Genomic DNA, 21,941 nt, shown 5'->3' on the forward strand with positions numbered 1-21,941 from the left:
CTGTCCTATATCCATCTTTCATGATCAACTTTTCTTCCTCCTTTTCAAATCTGCCTAGTTTACGTCTCTTCCCTTCCCTAAAATTCATGGGCATCATCATCTCCCTCTCCTCCCCTTCTGTGGGTACCCTCTTTTCCTCCCCTTCCCTCCCTGTGCCCACCACTCTGCTCACTATTTCTCTCCTTCCCTCCTCTGTCACCATTTCCCTTATTTTTTCCATCCCTATTTCCAGAATCTAGCCCTCTTAAACATCACCCTATCACCCCTATCTGCACCACTTTCTCCCAGTAAATTTTCCTGTGATCCTAACCTCTCTCTCTTCTCCTCCCTCCATGGTTGGGTCTCTCTCTCTCCTCCCTCCTCCATGGTTGGGTCTCCCTCCCTACATGGTTGGGTCTCTTTCTCCCTCCTTCCTCCCATGTGTGGATGTTCAAAGGACTGAGGATTTTGATATCAACTTTTGCATTTACTCCTTGTTTGAGTTCCTAGTTCATAACTGGGAGCTGACACTTGCTGGCTTCTGGATATTTATATGGATTTTTAAAAAATTTTAAGTATGTTGTCCCATTATTTATTTATTTATTTAAAGAGCTTATTATCTGCTTATCTCCTAAGTGGCTTACAAGTAAACATATATAGTAGAGGTCAATTTTACCATACATTTTGCATTATAAAATGGGAAGTACATATATGTGTTTGGGGCACACTCATACCACTTACCAACACATCCCATTTAAATATCTGGGTATAGTGCTGTAAATAGTGGAGTGGCCCAGGGATCTATGCTGGGACAGTTGCTTTTAAAAAATATTTATGTGATATGACCCAGAAATAGAAACCCAGTCCTCAAAGCTCCAGATACAAATGAGCAGTTTTCTCACATTTATGCATTATTTAGAGCAGGGGTGTCCAACCTTTTGGCTTCCCTGGGCCGCATTGGCTGAAAAAAATGTTTCTGGAGCCGCACAAATGTACAAATGCTGCAGCAAGACAGAGGAGGAAGCCGGCAATACAGTAAACACCCGGGGACAGCAGAGGAAAACACTGCATCGCTCTTGACCAGGGCTGCACAAAATACTTCATGGGGCCGCATGCTGCCCTCAGGTCGCAGGTTGGACACCCCTGATTTAGAGGAAGTGCTAAATACCAATGAGGACATAACACATTTATTCCCTTTGTAAAATGGTCAATGCATTTATATTTTTACACCTACATGCTTGAATCTAATCCTTATTGCATTTCACCAAGTTTAATCCTGCTATTCTTCAGTTCCTGTGCATTCAAAAGTAATATTATAAATAAAACAGGCTGCCTGTGGCATAATCCTGATGTAGGTAAATGTTAACACAGAAGATAGTTTTTCATATTTGCATGCTCTCCCTCTCTTCTGCTCCCTACAAAATGTTAAACTAAACATTCCTGTTCTGTATCTACATGAGCAGCTGAAGCCAGCTGTGACATGCAAGAGAAGCTTAGCTTTACTGTGAAGCTGGAGTCTGGGTGTAACCTAACTAGCTAGAGGATATGCAGTTCCTGATTGACAGCAGGACTAACATTATGCAAATATTGCCCTGGAAATCTATACATCCTGTGGCTATACACATATAAGTAGTGACTGTTCTAAAATTGCAGCTTACACATGTGCCCATTTACTTGTGTAGATTAACATTTTAATTTAGTGCATCAGGAGTAAAACTTTTTTCAGTGCACAGTTCTAATGCATGGCTTATTACATTGGCCCCTATAACTTGCCTTGAACTACTCAGGTATGATACAAAGCATCACTGTTGTGCTCTAAATAATGTTACAGTTTTGCCTCTCTCTGAAATGCTTATGTTTTACCTTCACAGAAGCAGAAATTGACATTCGCATGAGAGAGGAATTCTCTAAAATGTGCTTTGAAACCCTTCTCCAGTTTTCATTCAGTAATAAAGTCACAACTCCTCAGGAAGGCTACATCTCCCGTATGGCACTCTCTGTGCTTTTGAAGAGAGCCCAGGATGTACTAAATCGTTATATTGAAGATGAAAGACTAAGTGGCAAATGCCCTCTTCCAAGGTATGAATAACATTTTTTTGCAATATAAATAACCATTTCAGATTTATTGATCTATTCCATACATCACCAGAACTTTACATAAAAGCAGGTCCCAGCAGGCAGTATACTGTACCTGTACACAATGTTCTCTCGTTTCAATCAAAATGGAAACAATAAATATTAGCATTCATTTTGAACAGCTTTTAAATATTTTTTGGTCATTTTAGTCTTGAAGAAACTGGATTATTTGTGGTTGTGATACATATTTTTTCCATTGACAAGAAGATAGGGATGCAGTCAACAAGAGCCAGTCCGGCAGAGATATGGAGCAGATCAGATAATAGTCAAAAACAAGCAGACCAATGTCTAAGAGTATTCCAAATGCAAACACTTATTAGCAACAAAAGCGGAGGGGTCAAAATCATGCCTGACTCAGCTGAGATTCACCTAAACAGGCTGCCTCAGGGGCTTACAATAAATAACATAATATACTGTAATAAGAACATAGTAAATAGTAAATGCATCAGTAAATAAATTATTAAATACTTTAAAACATAAAATTTTAACAGTACCCCAAAAATGCATCCAAACTATTAGAAACTAAAATAAAGTATAAAGTATGAACATACAGAAAGGAAGCCATAGCTGATAACTTAAAGTGCCTGATTGCTTATAACTGTATAACCACTTTGCAGACTTAAAATGAAATCCAAGTAAATATAGCATAACAATATGTATTTATAAAAAATATGGGTCAGGGTCTAAAAGTGATATGCTAAGAATGCAACAAACAGCTTAAATACCTAGATTGGTGAAGGAAACTGCTTGCACCAAAATTTGCTAAAACTAAAAGTAGAAGTAAAAAGTAGAAATAGAGAATTGGGGGGAGGAGTCAAGATGGAGGACAGACTTTGATGACATTCTTTCATTCCACTGATTTTTCCTGAGTGGCTTATCCGTTCTAATCTTTTCATGTTTCTTCTTCGGAGATTTTTCTCAATGCCACATTCGAAAAGGAAGAATACAGTGAGAGATGGTTTACTATCAGCACTGTCATCCTCACTGATTCAACCTACCTCAGATACTGGACCGACATGTCGCCGCCAGCCCTCAGCTGGAGGATCAGAGGCTAGGTTCTGCAATGGAGCCGAACAAAGGAGCGTTCTGCATAATATCTCGTTATCGCCTCTGTTAGTAAATATACCACCCTGACCAGCGGGAGTGCTAAGGAGTCTAGTTCCGGGAGATCAGGATAAGAAACTCCGGAACTGGATCTGGGTGAGGCCTCACTTCTGAAGGAGCTGCAAAGTGAGGAAAACATCAGAGAAGCTGAAAATCCAGCATTGGAACCTGCAATGACACTGGGAACACTTCTTGAGGCCATAAGGAAGCTTGATGCAACGGTGAGGAAAACGGCACACGATATAGAGGTACTTGTTTCAAAAGTAGATTCTTTCTCTTTGAATTTGGATCGTGTTCACCAAGATTGTATGGAGAAAATATAGAAACTACTAATTTGAAAGAGATGGTTGCTACAGTGATAAATGATCAGAAAAATATTTCACGGAAAATTGAACAAATAGAAAATTTCAATAGGTGATTGAACTTGAGAGTGTTGAATTGTCTAAAAATTTTGAGTATATCTCTGCTGAAAGTGTTTTAAAGTTTCTTTTTGAAAATTTGAAGTTTTCTTATGAAAGCATTCCACCTATAAACAAGGCTTATTATCTACTGGTTAATAAGGACAAAAAGATTGGAACAGATTTTAATTAGCAAATAATATTGGAACTACTGATCATATTCAACAAGAAAATAATTTACAGGATACTACAGCTATCCTTGAAGATTCTCTTTCTGAAGTAATGGATCGGGTGACTTATCTTTAATTTTATCTTTGAGCAAGATTTGAGTTCTATTTTGAGGATGTATTTTAAAAATAGTGGTACAGTCGATTTAAGTGCAAGGCCAATACTGGCCCGTCTCATTGGCGTTGAAAACGTTGCACGGTTCATATCCACCAATGACTGATGGCAATACTTCCATGACCCATCTTTCTGCACCAAACTCATCTGCATCTTGTATTATGCCATGCTGCTTCTTAAATTTTATGCCATTACGAACCTTCCACCTCTCCAGCCATCTGTTTGTTGCTTTGAAATCTTCTGCGCCCAATTCTTCGGATAACTGTGCTGCTTTCTCCATCAGCAGAGGCCCATTGATTAGCAGTTGTTGACTTCTAGCTTCAGAAAACCATCGCAGCAACGCCTGTTCAGCGTCTCCAGCCTTCACAATTCTTTTCCATTTCCTGGTAGGATTGCTATTATTTTGCCAGTCTTTCAATATGGCTTGCATTTTTTTTGTAAATCTAAGAAATCTGGCTAGGATGAACGCTGTAATATTTTGCAATAGAGACCTGACTCTCACGTTGGTCGTCTCTTTAAGACATTGACACGTTCAGCCAAAAACAATGACTTTTGACCAGAGTGTTGGACACGTTCAGCCAAAGACAAAGATTTTTCTCCATCAGATGCCATGGTGCAGTTTCAAAAGTTCAAACACCTGGGAAAGCCTAGACTGCTGTTCCGAAACATGTGGCTCATCAACGTGAGAACGTGATTGCTTTTAACTGGAGTGAACATAATGTGAACGAATAGAGGTGAGACCTATAACAGTGCGCATAAGCGGATTGTGTGCTTATCAGAATTTCAATTATCCGGAGTTTACATCCATTGACTTTAATGTAAAAAAAAACTGGACCATGGTGGTAGGCTGCGGATAACCGAAGCGTGCGCTTAACCAATGTGCACTTAGGAGGAGTCAACTGTACTCTTCTTTTGGTCAGTGGATTTGGTTATAACCAGATGTGACTAAGTCAACATAGGAGAGAAGGAAAGAATTCCTAATTATGAAAGAAGAAACAAAAAAAAAAATTAGGAGCTACCTTTTTGTTAGCATATTCATGTAAATGCATGATTAAGTATTTAGGTTTGAGATATATCTTCTTCCTACCTGAACATCTGAGGTCCTTTTTAGACCTCAAGAAGTTAAATGTTGGTGCTACATGAAGCTGAAATGGGATGAAGCTGAAGATAGTCTGTTTAAGCCAATTTTCTAATTCTCCTCTCCCACTGTTATAGTGGTCTGAGGAAGGCTTGCATTTCATTACTTTATCTTTTGTTTAGTATTTCTAACAGAATATTGAATCGGGAAAGTAAGCACTGAGTTACTGGAATAAGTGGTGTAACTTGTAATTATTTGTTAAAAAAAAAAATATAGACTTTAAAAAAAATTAGGAATAAAAATGATTAGCAAAACATTAAAATGGCTCTAAAGCAGTTAGGAGAGTAGGTCCAGGTCCAAAAATGCAATCTTAATGTTGCTGTCACCCTCAAATATTGTTGCATTTTAACTTACTTTGCTTTGTTTATGATATTTTACACCTCTAAAATTGTGATTTGGATATAATTAAGGACCCCTGCCCTTCCTCTTTTAGATTCAGCCATAAAATTCTGTTTTTAAGATCCTTGCCAATTTTAGAGGTTTCTGATATGTTGAGATTTTGTAATATGTTTTAAAGTTGTTTTGTGATTGTTCTGCCCCCATATTATGAGGGCAGTTTCTCATTTTCTTATATAAAACAAGTATATAGATTGTCTGTTCTAAGATGTGTAAAAAGTGTATGTTTTTGGTAAAGTTTTAAAATGTGGGCATTTTGATAACAAAATAATAAAGCATTAAAGACCGATGAAGAAGTGAGTGATAAATTGGTTCCTGGGCTGTACTACTGAGGTCTGTGTAGTTTAGTTTAGAAGAGCATTATATTGGACAAGCTTTTTTGAGTTTAGAACATATACATAAGCAAGGATTAATGAGAGAAAACCAACATAGTTTTAGTCAAGGGAAATCTTGCCTCACCAATCTACTGCATTTCTTTGAAGGAATGAATGAACATGTGGATAAAGGTGAACCGGTTGATATTGTGTATTTGAATTTTCAAAAGGTATTTGACAAAGAACCTCATGAAAGATTTCAGAGGAAATTAGAAAGTCATGCGATAAGAGAAAATGTCCTTTTATGGACTGAGAACTGGTTGAAAGACAGAATATAGAGAGTGGTCTCAATGGAGAAGGGTAAAAAGTGGGGCTCCCTAGGGGTCTGTGCTAGGACTGCTGCTTTCTAACATAAGAATTTCCATACTGAAACAAACCGAAGGTTCATCAAGCCCAGTATCCTGTTTCAAATAGTGGCCACCAGGTCCCAAGCACCTAGCTAGATCCCAAGTAGCAAAACAGATTCTAGAGCACAGGTGTCGAAGTCGGTCCTCGAGGGCCGGAATCCAGTCGGGTTTTCAGGATTTCCCCAATGAATCTGCATGAGATCTATGTGCATGCACTGCTTTCAATGCATATTCATTGGGGAAATCCAGAAAACCCGACTGGATTCCGGCCCTCGAGGAGGGACTTTGACACCCCTGACTAACTAGTGAGAAAATTAAATTTACTGATGACACAAAGTTGTTCAAAGTTGATAAATCGCAAGAGGATTGTGAAAAATTGCAAGAGGACCTTATGAAACTGGAAGACTAGGCATCAAAATGTCAGATGATGTTTAATGCGAACAAGTGCAAAGTGATGCTTGTGGGAAAGAGGAACCCGAGCTATAGCTACATGCTGGGTTCTATATTAGGCGTCACTGGCCAGGAAAAGGATCTAGGTGTCATTATTGAGGATACATTGAAATCTTCAGCTCAATCTGTGGCAATGGCTAAGAAAGCAAATAGAATCAGTGGTCCAGCTAGGATGAGAGGCGCCCCTCCCCCGCCCTTGTTTCTTCCCCCTGCTCCTATCCTGATCCTCCTGCCATGCATGTGCTCCCTTCCCCCATATCTCTAGTTATTTACTGCTACGAGTACCAACTTCAACATGCTCCTCACAACCCCGGCTCTCCCAATGATGTCACTTCGTATGTTTGATACCAGAAAGTGACATCAACAGGAGAGCTGATGCATTCGCAAGGAACATGTTGAACACGTTGAAGTTCTTGCTCACAGTGGTAAACAACTAGAGCTACGGAAGAAAGGAAGGAGGGGTGCACATATGGCAAGGGGTGGAGTGGGAAGATGCAGAGGGGGCACCTGGGATGGACCACCCCTCTCGCCCCCCCTTACTACACCACTGAGTAGAATATTAGGAATTATCAGGAAAGGAATGGACAACAAAGAAGAAAATGTTATAATACCCTTGTATCGCACTTTGGTATGGCCACAACTTGAATACTGTGTGCACTTCTGGTCACCGTATCTCAAAAAAGATATAGCAGAATTAGAAAAGGTACAAAGAAGGGCGATGGAAATAATAGGTTTGGGATGACTTCCTTATGAAGAAAGGCTAAAGCAGCTAGGGCTCTTCAGCTTGGAGAAAAGATGACTCAGGAGTGATATGATAGAGGTCTATAAAATACTGAGTGGAGTGGAAAGGGTAGATGTGAATCGCTTGTTTATTCTTCAAAAATACTAGGACTAAGGTGCATGCGATGAAGCTAATAAGTAGTAGATTTAAAACAAAACAATGAAAATATTTCTTTATACAACATGTAACTAAACTCTGGAATTCATTGCCAAAGAATGTGGTGAAATCAGTTAGCTTGGTGGGATTTAAAAAAGGCTTGGATAATTTCCTATAAGAGAAATCCATAGGCCATTATTGATATGGCTTGGGGAAATCCACTGCTTATTCTTAGGCTAAACAGCATAAAATCAGTTTTATTTCTTGGGAATCTAGCTAGGTACTTGGACCTGAGTTGGCCACTGTTGGAAACAGGATACTGGACTTGATGGACCTTTGGTCTATCCTAATATGGCACTTCTTATGTTATCAAATTCCCAGAGTGCTTAGCAGCTCTCAGAGGTATTGGCTGCAGCTTGATGGAGCCCACCTTCTTCTTCAGCTCTGGAAGAAAGTTGATGCCATCTTAACCACTTAACTGGACAGCACAATAGTTAAGTTCAGGATTACTGTGAGAGTTGAACACAAATTTCCAACCAGAAGGGTATACAGTCAAACCTCGGTTTACGAGTGCACCAGTTTGTAAATGTTTTGCAAGATGAGCAAAACATTTGCAAAATCGGCACCTCACAAACCGAGCTTGACTTGATTTACAAGCGCCATCCCCCTTCGTGATCCGGCATTCACCCGCTTGTGTGCCGCCCCCCCGCTCCGCGATCCTACATCCCCCGCCGAGCACCCAAATAGCATCCCTTACCCCAATTTGACACCGCCACCAACGCACAGGACATGCCGGTGCTCGAAGATCCTCCCTCTGGGCTGGGCTGGACTGGGCATCGAAGATCCTCCCTCTTGGCTGGACTGGGCCTTGAGCATTTGCGCATGCTCAAGGCCTTCTGATCTCGCTCTCTCCGAGAGGAGGGTATGGAGCAGCGTCGGTGGCCTCGAGGGGGGAAGAACGTATCAAGCGAGTTTCCATTCATTCCTATGGGGAAACTCGCTTTGATATACTAGCAATTTGGTTTACGAGCATACTTCTGGAATGAATTTTGCTCGTAAACCAAGGTTCCACTGTATATTCTTCCAAACCCCTCTTAATTCTCTTCGCAGTAAATACTTATAACGTTTATGGATTCTCAGAAGTACCACCTAACACTCAAACATGTTCATTGTGTCGGGCTTTATGTACTACTTCCTCACTGGATCACCCATCGTTTGAATGTTACGTTTATAAATATTTTTTTCCACCTTGGTGTATAAATAGTTTTAAATACTTTTTTATACTTAGCTGTAAAAATTGTGGTCACACTGTGAGGGATTTATGTCGCCAACATGTTTCCCCCGAAGGAGTTTTATCAAGGCTCACATCCCTAATAGAATGAAAAATAAACTTTTGTATGTTCACTCGGTTAACTATGATGTTATCTTACATTTAATTAACTATCATATCCCACCATCATGGGAACACACTTTTACAGATGGCTCTTTTATAAAAATGCACAATAGTGCTCAAACCTTTCAGCTTACCTTTCTAAAGCTTACTGCCGCTGTATCCAACCACTGAATAGTTAGTTCAAAATGGCTGCGGCTTGTTCCTACCTCACTTTAATACATTCACCCTTACCAAACAGCTGATGGTGACATCATCATGGAGGCGGCACCAACCCTTAGTGCAGGAAGGGAAAACCAGATAAATGGAACTTAATAACAGAATATTACCTTATGCCCTCCAAAAATATTAGATTCCCTGGGACTCGCCCGACTGAAAACATTCATATGAATGTAGCCCATTCAAGCTCCAAATTTAACCCAGAAGGGATCACCGTATTCAGCCGGTAAATCCATCTATGTTCAATAAAATTAAGTTTTTCTTCCAAGTTACCACCCTCCCTCCCTTCTTCTAAATGCTCAATAATCCTCCACTGTAGCTGCTCTACTGTGTGTTGAATCCAATGTTGGACTAGTGGAGTTTGAAGAGCCCCTGTGGTGATGTGGTATTTATGCTCGGTTAAAAATATCTGAATAGATCTTTTAGTACGGCCCACATATCAAGTTTCAAGTTTATTAGGATTTTATATACCGCCTATCAAGGTTATCTAAGCGGTTTTTACAATCAGGTACTCAAGCATTTTCCCTATCTGTCCCGGTGGGCTCACAATCTATCTAACGTACCAATAAGCAAGGGCAAATGATGAGGTATTTAACCCTACTTGTTCTACATTTAGTCCTATCATGAGCTTTGATGACTCATTTAGTTTGGGGGTCTTGCCATTGGGATCCTTCTATAGTCTAATATTATGGAGGGTATAAGATAATATTCTGTTATTAAGTTCCATTTATCTAGTTTTCCCTTCCTGCACTAAGGGTTGATGGCGCCTCCATGATGACATCACCATCAGCTGTTCGGGCAAGGTGAATGTATTAAAGTGAGGTAGGAACAAGCCTCAGCCATTTTGAACTAACTATTCAGTGGTCGTATACAGCGGCAGTAAGCTTTAGAAGGGTAAGCTGAAAGGTTTGAGCACTATTGTGCATTTTTATAAAAGAGCCATCTGTAAAAGTGTGTTCCCATGATAGTGGGATATGATAGTTAATTAAATGTAAGATAACATCATAGTTAACTGAGTGAACATTCAAAAGTTTATTTTTCATTCTATTAGGGATGTGAGCCTTGATAAAACCCCTTCGGGTGAAACATGTTGGCGACATAAATCCCTCACAGTAGGTCCACAATTTTTAAAGCTATGAATAAAAAAGTATTTATAAATATTTATACACTAAGGTGGAAAAAAGTTTTTATAAACGTAATATTAAAATGATGGGTGATCTGGTGAGGAAGTAGTACATAAAGCCTGACACAATGAACATGTTTGAGTGTTAGGTGGTACTTCTGAGGATCCATAAACGTTATAAGTATTTATTGTGAAGAGAATTAAGAGGGGTTTGGAAGAATATATACCCTTCTAGTTGGAAGTCCATCTTGGGCAGGCAAGCAGGAGAGAAGAAGCAGTTGGAGAATGAAGTAGAGGGAGAGGGAAGCAAAAGGAGAGAAAAGTGCAGGAGAGGGGAAGAAGAGGCCAGAGACTACGAGGGGAATCAGCGAGAGTTAGCTCCTCCCAATCCCCGACATCGACCACAGAAGCTCCCCCTTAAAAAGAGGGGTCAACGGAGCGGAGTTCAGTGGAGCTTGGGCAGGCAAGCAGGAGAGAAGAAGCAGTTGGAGAGTGAAGTAGAGGGAGAGGGAAGCTGAAGGAGAGAAAAGAGTAGGAGAGGAGAAGAAGAGGCAGGAGACTACGAGGTGAATCGGCAAGAGTTAGCTCTGACCACTCAAGCTCCCCCTTAAAATTGGAGGGGCCAACGGCGCTCAGAAATTTGGCGCATGTCGAAGGCGAGCATTAAAGGCGCTCGCCTTAGCAAGAGTGCCTTTGCGAAAGGGCCTTGAGAAGGGACGAGCCACCGCTAAAGGAGAGCAGAAAGAGACCAAAGCAGACATAGAGGACACACAACCAGGCAGACACAGCAGGTACAGCGGACACACAACCAGGCAGGCACAGAGGACACAGCAGGCACAGAGAAAACACAGCCAGGCAGACACAGAGGATACAGCAGGCGCAGAGGACACACAACCAGGCAGACACAGAGGACACAGCAGGTGCAGAGGACACACAACCAGGCAGACACAGCAGATGCAGAGGACACACAACCAGGCAGACACAGAGGACACAGCAGACGCAGAGGACACACAACCGGGCAGACACAGCAGGCACAGAGGACATCCACAGCAGACAGCAATGGAAGCAGCAGATAGAAGCAGGATGTTGAGCTACCCAGTTTTCTGCACCGTCTACCATATGTATGACTACCTTCCCTCTGGGAGGTGGTCTTACTTATGCACTTGATGCGGAGAACTGGAGAGCCTGAAGAAATAAATCAGACTCCTGGAGGGCAGAATACTGGAACTGGAGGCACTTCAAGCAGTGGAGGAGGAAGACAAAGATACAGAGAACATCAAGACAGAGGATGCAGAGAACATCAAGACAGAGGACACCATCGAGGAAGAAGTCCGAGAGCTGGAGAAGTTCATAGAGGAGGCATACAGGGAGGCCGTGGAAAATCACCAGCAACTCGTCTTCTTTTGGGTTCCCTCCGCTGTTTCCAAATCTTACTACTGTGTCACCCATTTCTTCCTGGTGGTTGTCCGTTGGATGGTCCACACTCTCTGTAGGTGTATCTCGGCAGTTGATGGATGGGAACAAAGGACACGGACCTATGGCTGGAGAGATGGACATACACCTGCGGCTGGAGAATCAAGAGAAGATAGAGAGGACAGTAATCGTCGTGGGGGACTCCATCATCAGACAAGTCGACAGCCACATAGCGGGAGGAAGACTGGATCGGCTGGTGACCTCTCTACCGGGAGCTAAGGTAGAAGACATACTGTGCCGCATCGACAGGATCATCGACAGTGTGGAAGAAGAAGATACGGTGGTGGTGATCCATGTGGGGACAAACAACATAAGCAACAGGAACTACAACAGGGAAGTACTGAAGGACCAGTTCCAGATGCTAGGAAGGAAGCTGAAGACCAGAACGTAAAGGATAGCATTCTTGGAGATCCTGCCAGTACCCAGGGCCGATGAGAAAAGGCAAATGGAGCTGCAAGCAGTCAACACATGGATGTGGCGCTGGTGTGAGGAAGAAGGATTCCACTTCTTGCACAACAGGACGACATTCTGGGGGAAGAGCAAGCTATTCAGGAAGGATGGACTCCACCTCAGCAGAGACGGAACGAGGCTACTTGCAAGTAGCATCAAGAAAGAAGTTGAGAAATTTTTAAACTAGGAAAAAGGGGAAAGCCAACAGTTGACCTAGAGAGAAAGTCGATGGTTTGGGAACCGATATACCCAGAGGATACCGTGCAGGAAGATAGAGGGGAAGACTCTCCGGATCACAGGCAAGACAGATCGAAAGGGACACGAGGGAAGGAAATGCAAGAAAGGAACAGGCCGCAAACTCAAGTGTATGTACACAAACTCAAGGAGTCTAAGGAATAAGATGGGTGAATTAGAAGCTATGGCACAAAAAGATAACATGGACATCATTGGCATCACGGAAATATGGTGGACTGAGGAAAATGTCTGGGACACTATGCTACACTAGGATACAAACTATACCGCAGAGACAGAGTGGCTCAAAAAGGTGGGGACATTGCCATATACGTCAAAGAGAGAATTGAATCTACTGAAGAGAACACACCACAACAGATGGATAAGGTAGAATCTTTGTGGGTCAAAATTCCAGGAACAAATGGACTGCAAATGAAGATCAGCATCTACTACCGACCCCCAGGGCAGTCCGAAGAAATTGATGGAGAAATGACAGATGAGATTAAACGCAACTAAAAGGGAGGCAATGCAGTTATCATGGGTGATATCAACTATCCAGGGATAGACTGGAACCTAGGCACCTCCGGCTCCGGTAGGGAGACCAAGTTCTTGGATGCTGTAGGCGATTGCTTCCTGGAACAACTTGTCAAGGAAAATACAAAGGAAATGCAATTCTGGGCTTAATTCTAAATGGACTACAGGGACCGGCACAAGGTGTAGAAGTAGAAGGGACGCTGGGAAACAGCGATCACAACATGATCCGCTTCAACCGGATGCAGGGGCAAAACATTGGTCTAGAACGACGGCCACGGCACTGAACTTCCGAAAAGGGAATTACGAAGGGATGAAACTCATGGTGGGGAAAAAGATTAAAAAGAGAATAAGCATTGTAAAAATGCTAGAGCAAGCTTGGTCCCTTTTTAAGTACATAGTCACCGAGGCGCAAAATCTATATATATATATATATACCGCATATCAACAAGGGATCCAAGAGGAAAAAGAGCAAGGAACTGGCGTGGCTCATTGTAGAGCAGGGGTGTCAAAGTCCCTCCTCGAGGGCTGCAATCCAGTCAGGTTTTCAGGATTTCCCCAATGAATATGCATGAGATCTATTTGCTTGCACTGCTTTCATTGTATGCTAATAGATCTCATGCATATTCATTGGGGAAATCATGAAAACCCGACTGGATTGCGGCCCTCAAGGAGGGACTTTGACACTCCTGCTGTAGAGGTGAGGGAAACGAACAGAGATTTGTTTAAGGAATGGAAAAGGTCAAGAATGGATGAAAACCGACCCCCCTTTCCCGTACCTTTGTGTAGTTTGCCGGACAGACGAGAGCCAAACCCGCCTGTCCGGCAGGCAGCCAACAACGGAATGAGGCCGGATTGGCCCATCCGTCCCAAAGCGCCGCCTACTGGTGGGGCCTAAGGCGCCTGGCCAATCAGAATAGGCCCGGGAGCCTTAGGTCCCTCCGGGGGGCGGGGCCTTGGGCACATGGTCGGGTTGGGCCCATGTGCCTCAGGCCCCGCCCCCAGGAGGGACCTAAGGCTCCCGGGCCAGGGGGGTCGCGGGTCAGCTGGGGGGGCGGTCGGAGGTTCTTGAGGGGGCGGTCATTGGGGGGAGGGGGGTTTGCGTCGAGGGCAGGAGGGCCTGGGATCCCTCCTGCCCGTAATGTAGTGCGGGGTGGGGGTAGGGGGTCGCCGTGGCCAGGAGGGTTTGGGCTCCCTCCTGGCTCGATATTGTAGGGGAGTTGGGAAGTCGGCGGGGCAAGAGGGCTTGGTCTCCCTTTTGCTCCGATTGTGTCGGGGGGGGGGCAAGAGGGCTTGAGCTCCCTCTTGCCCCGATCGTGTCGGGGGTGCCGCGATTGGCTGGGGCAAGAGGGCTTGAGCTCCCTCTTGCCCCGATCGTGTCGGGGAGTCGGCGGGGCAAGAGGGCTTGACGTTAGAGAAAGGGCGAACCACCGGAAGAGGAAGCAGCGCAGGCGCAGGGCTCACGAAAGGGCCGGGACCGCCAAGAGAAAGCAGCAGGACACCGGTAGGAGCTTCTACATGATGGGGGGGGGGTCGGGAGGCTGTGGGGGTGCGAGCGGTCCTTCAGGGTGGGGGTGCGGGTGCGGGTGGGAGTCCGTGCGAGCGGTCCTTCGGGGTGGGGGTGCGAGCGGTCCTGCGGGGGGGGGGGTGAATTGGACGTCAGGGGGGCATCAGGCTTTCAGGGTGGGGACAGGACTTCAAGGGGGAAAGGAGTGTCGGGGCGGGCGAAAGGAGAGTCGGGGTGGCCAGAGGAGAGTCGGGGCGGGCGAAAGGAGAGTCGGGCAGCATGCGCGGTATACGGGTGTGCGCGGTATATAAAAATTTCTGTACATAAATTTGTGTTTTCCGCGCGCTATACCCGTGTGCGTGTTTTACATGGGTGCGCGTTATCTACGTGAAAATACGGTATATGTTATTTCTGCATAGGGACTATGCAGACCATTTCTGGTAGAGAATGACATGGGAACATGTCCCTGCAGGAACTCATTTTCCCGTCCTAGCGAGTTCTTTTCCTGTTACTGCTCCATTCCTGTAAGCTCTGTTCTCATCTTAACAAGCTTCAAATACTTTAAAATCATAAGTGTTTGAGGTTTGTGTGGTTAAGGCTGAGCTTACAGGAATGGGACAGGGACAATACTTGCGGGGATGGGAAGGGGAAATTGAGTTCCTGCAGGGACAGGGAAAAATTTGTCCCCCATGTCATTCTCTAATTCCTGGCTTCCCCTAAGTAAAGTATGTGCCAGTAGAATGTAATGACTTTGTGAAAAACTGCTGTAAGAGCTATAAACTGTAAGTGTTCATGCTTCGTCTAAATTGATATTAAAAAAGACCTGTTTAAGGAACACAGAGTCCACACTTGGTAATATTTAGGCTACAAGAGTTAAACTGCTTGACTGTCATCCAGGGTATTGACAGGTCAAGACAGTAAAACCAGATGCTAAACTGCCAAGAAGAAGCTGGATACTTCCCTCTCCATAGTAGATTCAGAATATGGAGTAGTGCCTATTGGAATAGTACTGGCAGTGAAATCAGAACTCAGTTACAGTACTGCTCAAATCATCTCAGTAAAAATCAGAAGTTTGATTGTTGGCTGCGTCAAAGTGAGGATCACTCATTAAAATCAAGAAGCAAGAGAAATTGTGTGGAGTAAGTTACTGCTTATGTTTGAATTGTGTTTGAGGCTGCTTTTGATGGCTAAAAACAAAAGATTATACTCTGCGCACCATAGCTAAACTTGCATGAATAGTTCATAAGGAAACAAGCTTATATTGTATCCAGTGGTTGCCATAGAGACTGTTTAAAGAAAACAAGGGTAAAGCTGCATGACTAATTCATAAGGCAAGGGGAGAGTCCTGCCCATCCCTTAGCAGAAAAGAGAAACATTGTTTTGATTGCAGCCCTACTCAGCTGTAGGCACCCTTTAGAACTGTTTGTAAAAAAAAAAAAAAAAAAAAAGTGGGGGTTATTCCTGCATTATGGCCCAAAAAACAACAGATACCAGCCTGGCAGACACCCACCTTGCCAGTGAAGAGGGCACTGGCACAGAAATAAGGGTACACACTTTGACTGAGAAGGCTCAGGAAAACTATGCGTTAGATGTGCAAAAATACCTCATAGTATTAGGAACCTTTGGGCCAGAGTAACACATCATATAAGTGGGAAAGTCCCAGTCAGTCAAATAGAGGCTGCTTATCAGAAATATGAAAGGACATCAGCAAAATTTTTTGCTTACATGACTAGAAAGCATACTCAAGATAGTATGGTCCAGTCTGTGAGTTAAAGGGCCTTGGACCAGTATGGCAGGCCACGGTAAAGAATTCTCTTAAAGAGACAGAGCATTCAACAGAGGCCCCAGATAAAGACACTGAATCCCAATAATCAGACAGTTCTAAACATTCCACCAGGAGCTCCAAAACCAGCAGAACACACAGAACAGATCACTTTGGCCAGTCAACAAGCCACTCCAGCAGATCATCCACAGTCTAAGAGGTCCTTCTACTAAGCTGCAGTAGAAAATGGCCTTAGTGTACCCTTATGGGAGTCTTTCTCGTGTGCTATTCATTTTTACTGCAGCCAGAAAATGGACAGCCTCCGTCTTTTTCAATTAATGGCCATGTTCTAATTTGCCATTAGCAAAACCAGCTAAGGAGGCAGTGGGCCCTCTTGACGACCAAGGAAGAAAAGGGTGCATCAAGGAAGACAAACAGATTGTGGATAGGCTCAACTCATTCTACCAAGGAGGACACTGCATCAATGCCAGAAACAGGGAGAGTATTCAAGGGAGAAAATGAGGATAGCCTCACCACAGTAAATGTGGATTTGAATATGATATATTATCAGATCGACAGATTGAGAAGTGATAAATCCCCTGGACCAGATGGAATTCACCCAAGAGTGCTAAAGGAGCTTAAGATAGAAATCGGAGAACTATTACAATCCCTAGCTAACTTGTCAATTAAAACCGGGCAAATACCAGACGACTGGAGGATAGCGAATGTCATCCCAATCTTCAAAAAGGGATCGAGAGGAGAACCGGGCAACTATAGACCTGTGAGTCTTACGTCGGTTCCTGGGAAAATTATTGAAGTACTAATAAAGGATAGCATAGAGCAATACCTGGAAAATCACGACCTGATGAGAGCTAGCCAACACGGCTTTAGGAAAGGGAAGTCATGTTTGACTAATTTACTTCAATTTTTTGAGGAGGTGAACAAACAAATTGATAGCGGTTAACCGGTGGATATAATATACTTGGACTTCCAGAAAGCGTTTGATAAGGTTCCCCACGCAAGGCTTCTGAAGAAACTACAAAGCCATGGAATAGAAGGAGATATACTAAGATGGATAGGCAAATGGTTAGAAAACAGATTGTAGAGGGTGGGCATAAGTGGGAAGTTCTCGGACTGGGAAGAGGTAACAAGCGGTGTACCCCAGGGATCGGTTCTTGGGCCCATCTTGTTCAATATCTTCATAAACGACCTAGAAGATGAAACAACAAGTAATTTAATCAAGTTTGCGGACGACACAAAACTATGTCGGGTAGTTGGGACACAAAAGGACAGAGAAGAACTTCAGAGAGATTTGAACCAGCTAGAGAAATGGGCAGAAAAGTGGCAGATGAAGTTTAACATAGAAAAATGCAAAGTGATGCACCTGGGTAAGAAAAACAAGGAACATGAATATAAAATGTTAGGTATGACACTGGGCAAGACCGAACAAGAAAGGGACCTGGTGGTACTGATAGACAGGACCCTGAAGCCGTCGGCTCAATGCGTAGTGGCAGCAAAGAAAGCAAATAGGATGTTGGGCATGATAAAGAAGGGAATCACAAGTAGATCGGTGGACATCATAATGCCGCTTTACAGAGCAATGGTCAGACCACACTTGGAGTACTGTGTTCAACACTGGTCTCCCTACCTAAAGAAGGATATAACCCTACTGGAAAGGGTGCAAAGGCGAGCCACGAAGCTAGTAAAAGGTATCGAGAATTTGAGCTACAAAGAACGCCTCGGAAAACTGGGATTGTTCACCCTCGAGAAGAGAAGACTGCGAGGAGACATGATAGAGACTTTTAAAATACTAAAAGGATTTGACAAAATAGAGCAAGAAACATCGTTATTCACATTGTCAAATGTGACTCGGACAAGAGGTCATGGACTGAAACTGAGGGGCACCAGGCCCAGGATAAATATTAGGAAGTTCTGTTTCGCACAACGAGTGGTGGACGCTTGGAACGCTCTCCCTGAGGAAGTCGTGATGGAGACCAGCATTCTGGGATTCAAGAGCAAGTTGGATGCACACCTTCTTGCCAATCACATTGGGGGATACGAGTAAACAAGGTTTCTCAGCAGGGAACACCTGGCTTGGCCTCCGCGGGTGCGGGTCGCCGGACTGGATGGACCTAGAGTCTGATCCGTCTAAGCCATTTCTTATGTTCTTATGACCATTAAAAAGTTTAGAGCAAGCGCCCTTACACCTATTTTTTAAGTGGTAAGTGATAGTTTCTGTGAGCTTCAAAGGGTCTGTTTGGAGCAGTCCCCTATAAGTCATCCTATATAATAAAACGCTAGCTGTGCATGCACACTCAGACCTGCGTGATCTGTGATCCCTGATCTGTGATCCGTAGGTCCGTGGTAACAGTGCGTATGCGGCGGCCAGATCGGGAATGCACAGCACAGCCGGCGACTCTCCCCTCCCGCCCTCACTCACCATCAAAACCACCACCTCCTCCTTCTCGCCGGCTCACCCGCCTTTAAATGGAGAGAAAAGTGCTGCACCGCGCTAACGCTGGCTTTGCCGTCATCTGTCCACTGCGGCCCGCCCTCTCTGACTACTTCCTGTTTCCGCTAGGGTTGGCCGCAGTGGATAGAAGATGCTGAAGCCTCTGTTCCTCCAGCGGGGGGGGGTCTGGGAGGAGAGGGATCGTGGCCGCTCAGCGCCCCCACCGAGGAGCCCAGCAACTTTCCGCTGCCCGGGACCCGAGTCATTTGCCACCTCCCCCTTCCCTTCCCACGGGCCCGACTGGCGATTCAAGCAGCATGTGCAGCAGTCTTCACACGCTGCTTCGGGCCCTTCTACTGCCCTGATTTGCTCTGCCGCATCTCTGATGATGTCATCAGGGACGTGCCAGTAGAAGGGCCAGTAGAAGGGCCCAAAGCAGCGTGTGAAGACTGCTGCACATGCTGCTTGAATCGCCAGTCAGGCCCGCGGGAAGGGGAGGGGGGGGCGGCAAAGGACTCGGGACCACGTTTGTAGTCGCGACCGCGGGAAGGGAAAGGGGGGTAGAGGAAACGGAAATGCTAATGCTGCTGCACAGAGAACTGGTGTGGGGGAGGGAAATGGAAGGGGGAGGGAATGCTGCTTCGGACAGACAGACAGAGGGAGGAAGGGAGAAAGAAAGAAAAGAAGAAAGACACAGGGGCAGGTGCATAGGGAACTGGTGTGGGGGGAGGGAATGCTGCTTTGGACAGACAGACAGAGGGAGGAAGGGAGACATAAAGAAAAGAAGAAAGACACAGGGGCAGGTGCACAAGGAACTGGTGTGGGGGAGGGAAATGGAGGGGGAGGGAATGCTGCTTTGGACAGACAGAGAGGGAGGAAGGGAGACAGAAAGAAAAGAAGAAAGACACAGGGGCAGGTGCACAGGGAACTGGTGTGGGGGGAGGGAATGCTGCTTCGGACAGACAGAGGGAGGAAGGGAGACATAAAGAAAAGAAGAAAGACACAGGGGCAGGGAGATACACAGAAAGACAGACAGACAAAGAGGGCCAGGGACAGAGACAGACAAAAAGAAAGACCGCGGGAGTCGCGTCAGGAGGGGTGCGGGATGCAGCAGATGAAACTTTTCCAATGGGTTCAACTGGGCGGCTGTGGGGAAACTCTGATCAGGGGCAGAGCAAGGTAAGTGTATCATAGGGATAAGGAGGAGGGGGGAGAAAAAGGAAGGGACGCCTACTGCTAGACAGGGGGAGAAGGAAAGAGGTGCTGATGGACAGGGGGGGTGAAGAAAAAGGAACGGAGGCCTAATGTTGGACAGGGGGAGAAGGAAAGAGGTGCTGCTGGACAGGGGGGAGGTAAAACAAAGGGAGAAGAGCTGCTGCTGCATAAGGAGAGCAGTGAATGGGTGGTGGTGGACACAGGGGAGGTAAAAAGAAGGGAGAATGGACAGGGGGAGCAGGCAAGGGGTGGTGATGGACAGCCAAGGAAAAAGAAAGAAAGAAAGCGGCTAAGGAGAGAGAGAGAAAGAAATAAAGAGAGACACACACACATATGTTCTAGCACCCGTTAATGTAACGGGCTATAAGACTAGTATCTATATAAGGAGAGGAAAAGTCCACGTTAGCATTCTTTCTGAGAGGAGAGAGAGGGAAGAGGACATTCTCTTTCTGAGAGGAGAAGAGTAGAAGACGTATCTTTGGTAATTATACATTATTTTGCTCTGAGCTTTAATAGGCTTGGGGAGAAAAGCTCAATTGTAGGTTCCCTTCTATAGACAGTTTAGATCTTAAAAGAGCAAACTTTACTTAGCTAGACTGCATAGAATAATAGCCTTTTATAGTTCTATGGTTTTGTAAGCTTGAACCTTCTGCTTGAGATAGTTTCTGGCAGGCAGAGCAGGGTCTGGCTTAGACTCCTTTCCCTCACCCCTTCCCCTCTCCTGCCCACCCCTAACTCATTTCTTTACTTATAGTCTCCATTTTTTGTCAATTATTATAATTAGGACAACAGGAGAACTCTTTATATTTCAATACCTACAAAGAATCAAACACTAAATAAGCATACAATATAACCCTAAGACTATCTACGAAAGAAACACTAAATAAAGCATATAATAAAATCCTAAGATGCTCTATACTAGTCTAATATATTCCTAGTAGCTTAATAAAGTTTAATTAATTAATCAATACGCTCAATAACAAGATGCAGACAGTAGTCCAACAGCAAGAGGGGTACTATCCAGTCTTTTGCACTGAGTGTAACATGTATGAATTTCTCCCGGTTGGTGAGAAGTTATACATGTGTTCTCACTGCAAAGAGCTCCTAGCTCTCAAAGAATGAGTACATTTCCTTAAGGCTAGAGTAACAGACTTGGAGGAGCTGAGGGAGACAGAGAAGTACATAGAAGAGACCTATAGGTATATTGTAGAGAAGTCCCACCTCCAGTCTGGTAGCCCCTGTAACTACCTTGGAGGAGAGAGGCTTCTAGAAGGAGAGCATCTCCCTGGTGAAGTAAGAAATAATCCTGTAGCTAGGACCTGCCCACCAGGGGATGCAATATTCTCTTGCACTGAGGATGTGTCTCCAGGGGCTGCTGCCCTGGAGGGAAGGGTTAGGAAAGCTTTTGTAGTTGGTGATTTGATCATTAGGTATGTAGATAGCTGGGTGGCTGGTGGGCGTGAGGATTGCCTAGTCATTTGCCTGCCTGGTGTGAAGGTGATGGACCTCATGCATCATATAGATAGGATTTTAGATAGTGCTGGGGAGAGCCAACTGCCTTGGTACACGTAGGTACCAATGACAGGAAAGGGAGAGGGAGGTTCTGGAAGCCAAATTTAGGCTTTTAGGTAGAAAGCTGAAATCCAGATCCTCCAGGGTAGCATTTTCAGAAATGCTCCCAGTTCATGCGCAGGACCCAAGAGGCAAGCAGAGCTCCAAAGTTTCAATGCATGGTTGAGATGATGGTGTAGGGATGAGGGATTTAGATTTGTTAGGAACTGGGCAACTTTCTGGGAAAGGGGGAGTTTGTTCCAAAAGGATGGACTCCACCTTAACTGGGATGGAATCAGGCTGCTGGCACTAATGTTTAAAAAGGAAATAGAGCAGCTTTTAAACTGAGATGCAGGGTAAAGCTGACAGTCGCTCAGGAGCAGATGGTTTGGTGTCGGGTAACTTTGAAGGATACTATTGAAGCAAGATATTTAGGGAGTTCCAGTAGATGAGCCATTTGGCCTTTGTCTGCCTTCATGTTTCTGTGTTTCTATAA

At 44.5% G+C, this 21,941-nt stretch overlaps 1 protein-coding gene across 2 annotated transcripts in view; it reads left to right on the plus strand.

Annotated features, from left to right (window-relative positions):
* The window catches only part of MON2 (MON2 homolog, regulator of endosome-to-Golgi trafficking), a 522,785-nt gene that overhangs the window by 470,523 nt on the left and 30,321 nt on the right, over nucleotides 1–21,941 (plus strand). For both annotated transcript variants that reach the window (XM_033958262.1, XM_033958263.1), the window contains one exon: nucleotides 1,851–2,058. In XM_033958262.1, coding sequence (XP_033814153.1) covers nucleotides 1,851–2,058 — 208 coding nt within the window. The remainder of the gene's footprint in view (nucleotides 1–1,850; nucleotides 2,059–21,941) is intronic.

The sequence above is a fragment of the Geotrypetes seraphini genome, chromosome 9 (assembly GCF_902459505.1).
Source record: "Geotrypetes seraphini chromosome 9, aGeoSer1.1, whole genome shotgun sequence".
NCBI lineage: Eukaryota > Metazoa > Chordata > Amphibia > Gymnophiona > Dermophiidae > Geotrypetes > Geotrypetes seraphini.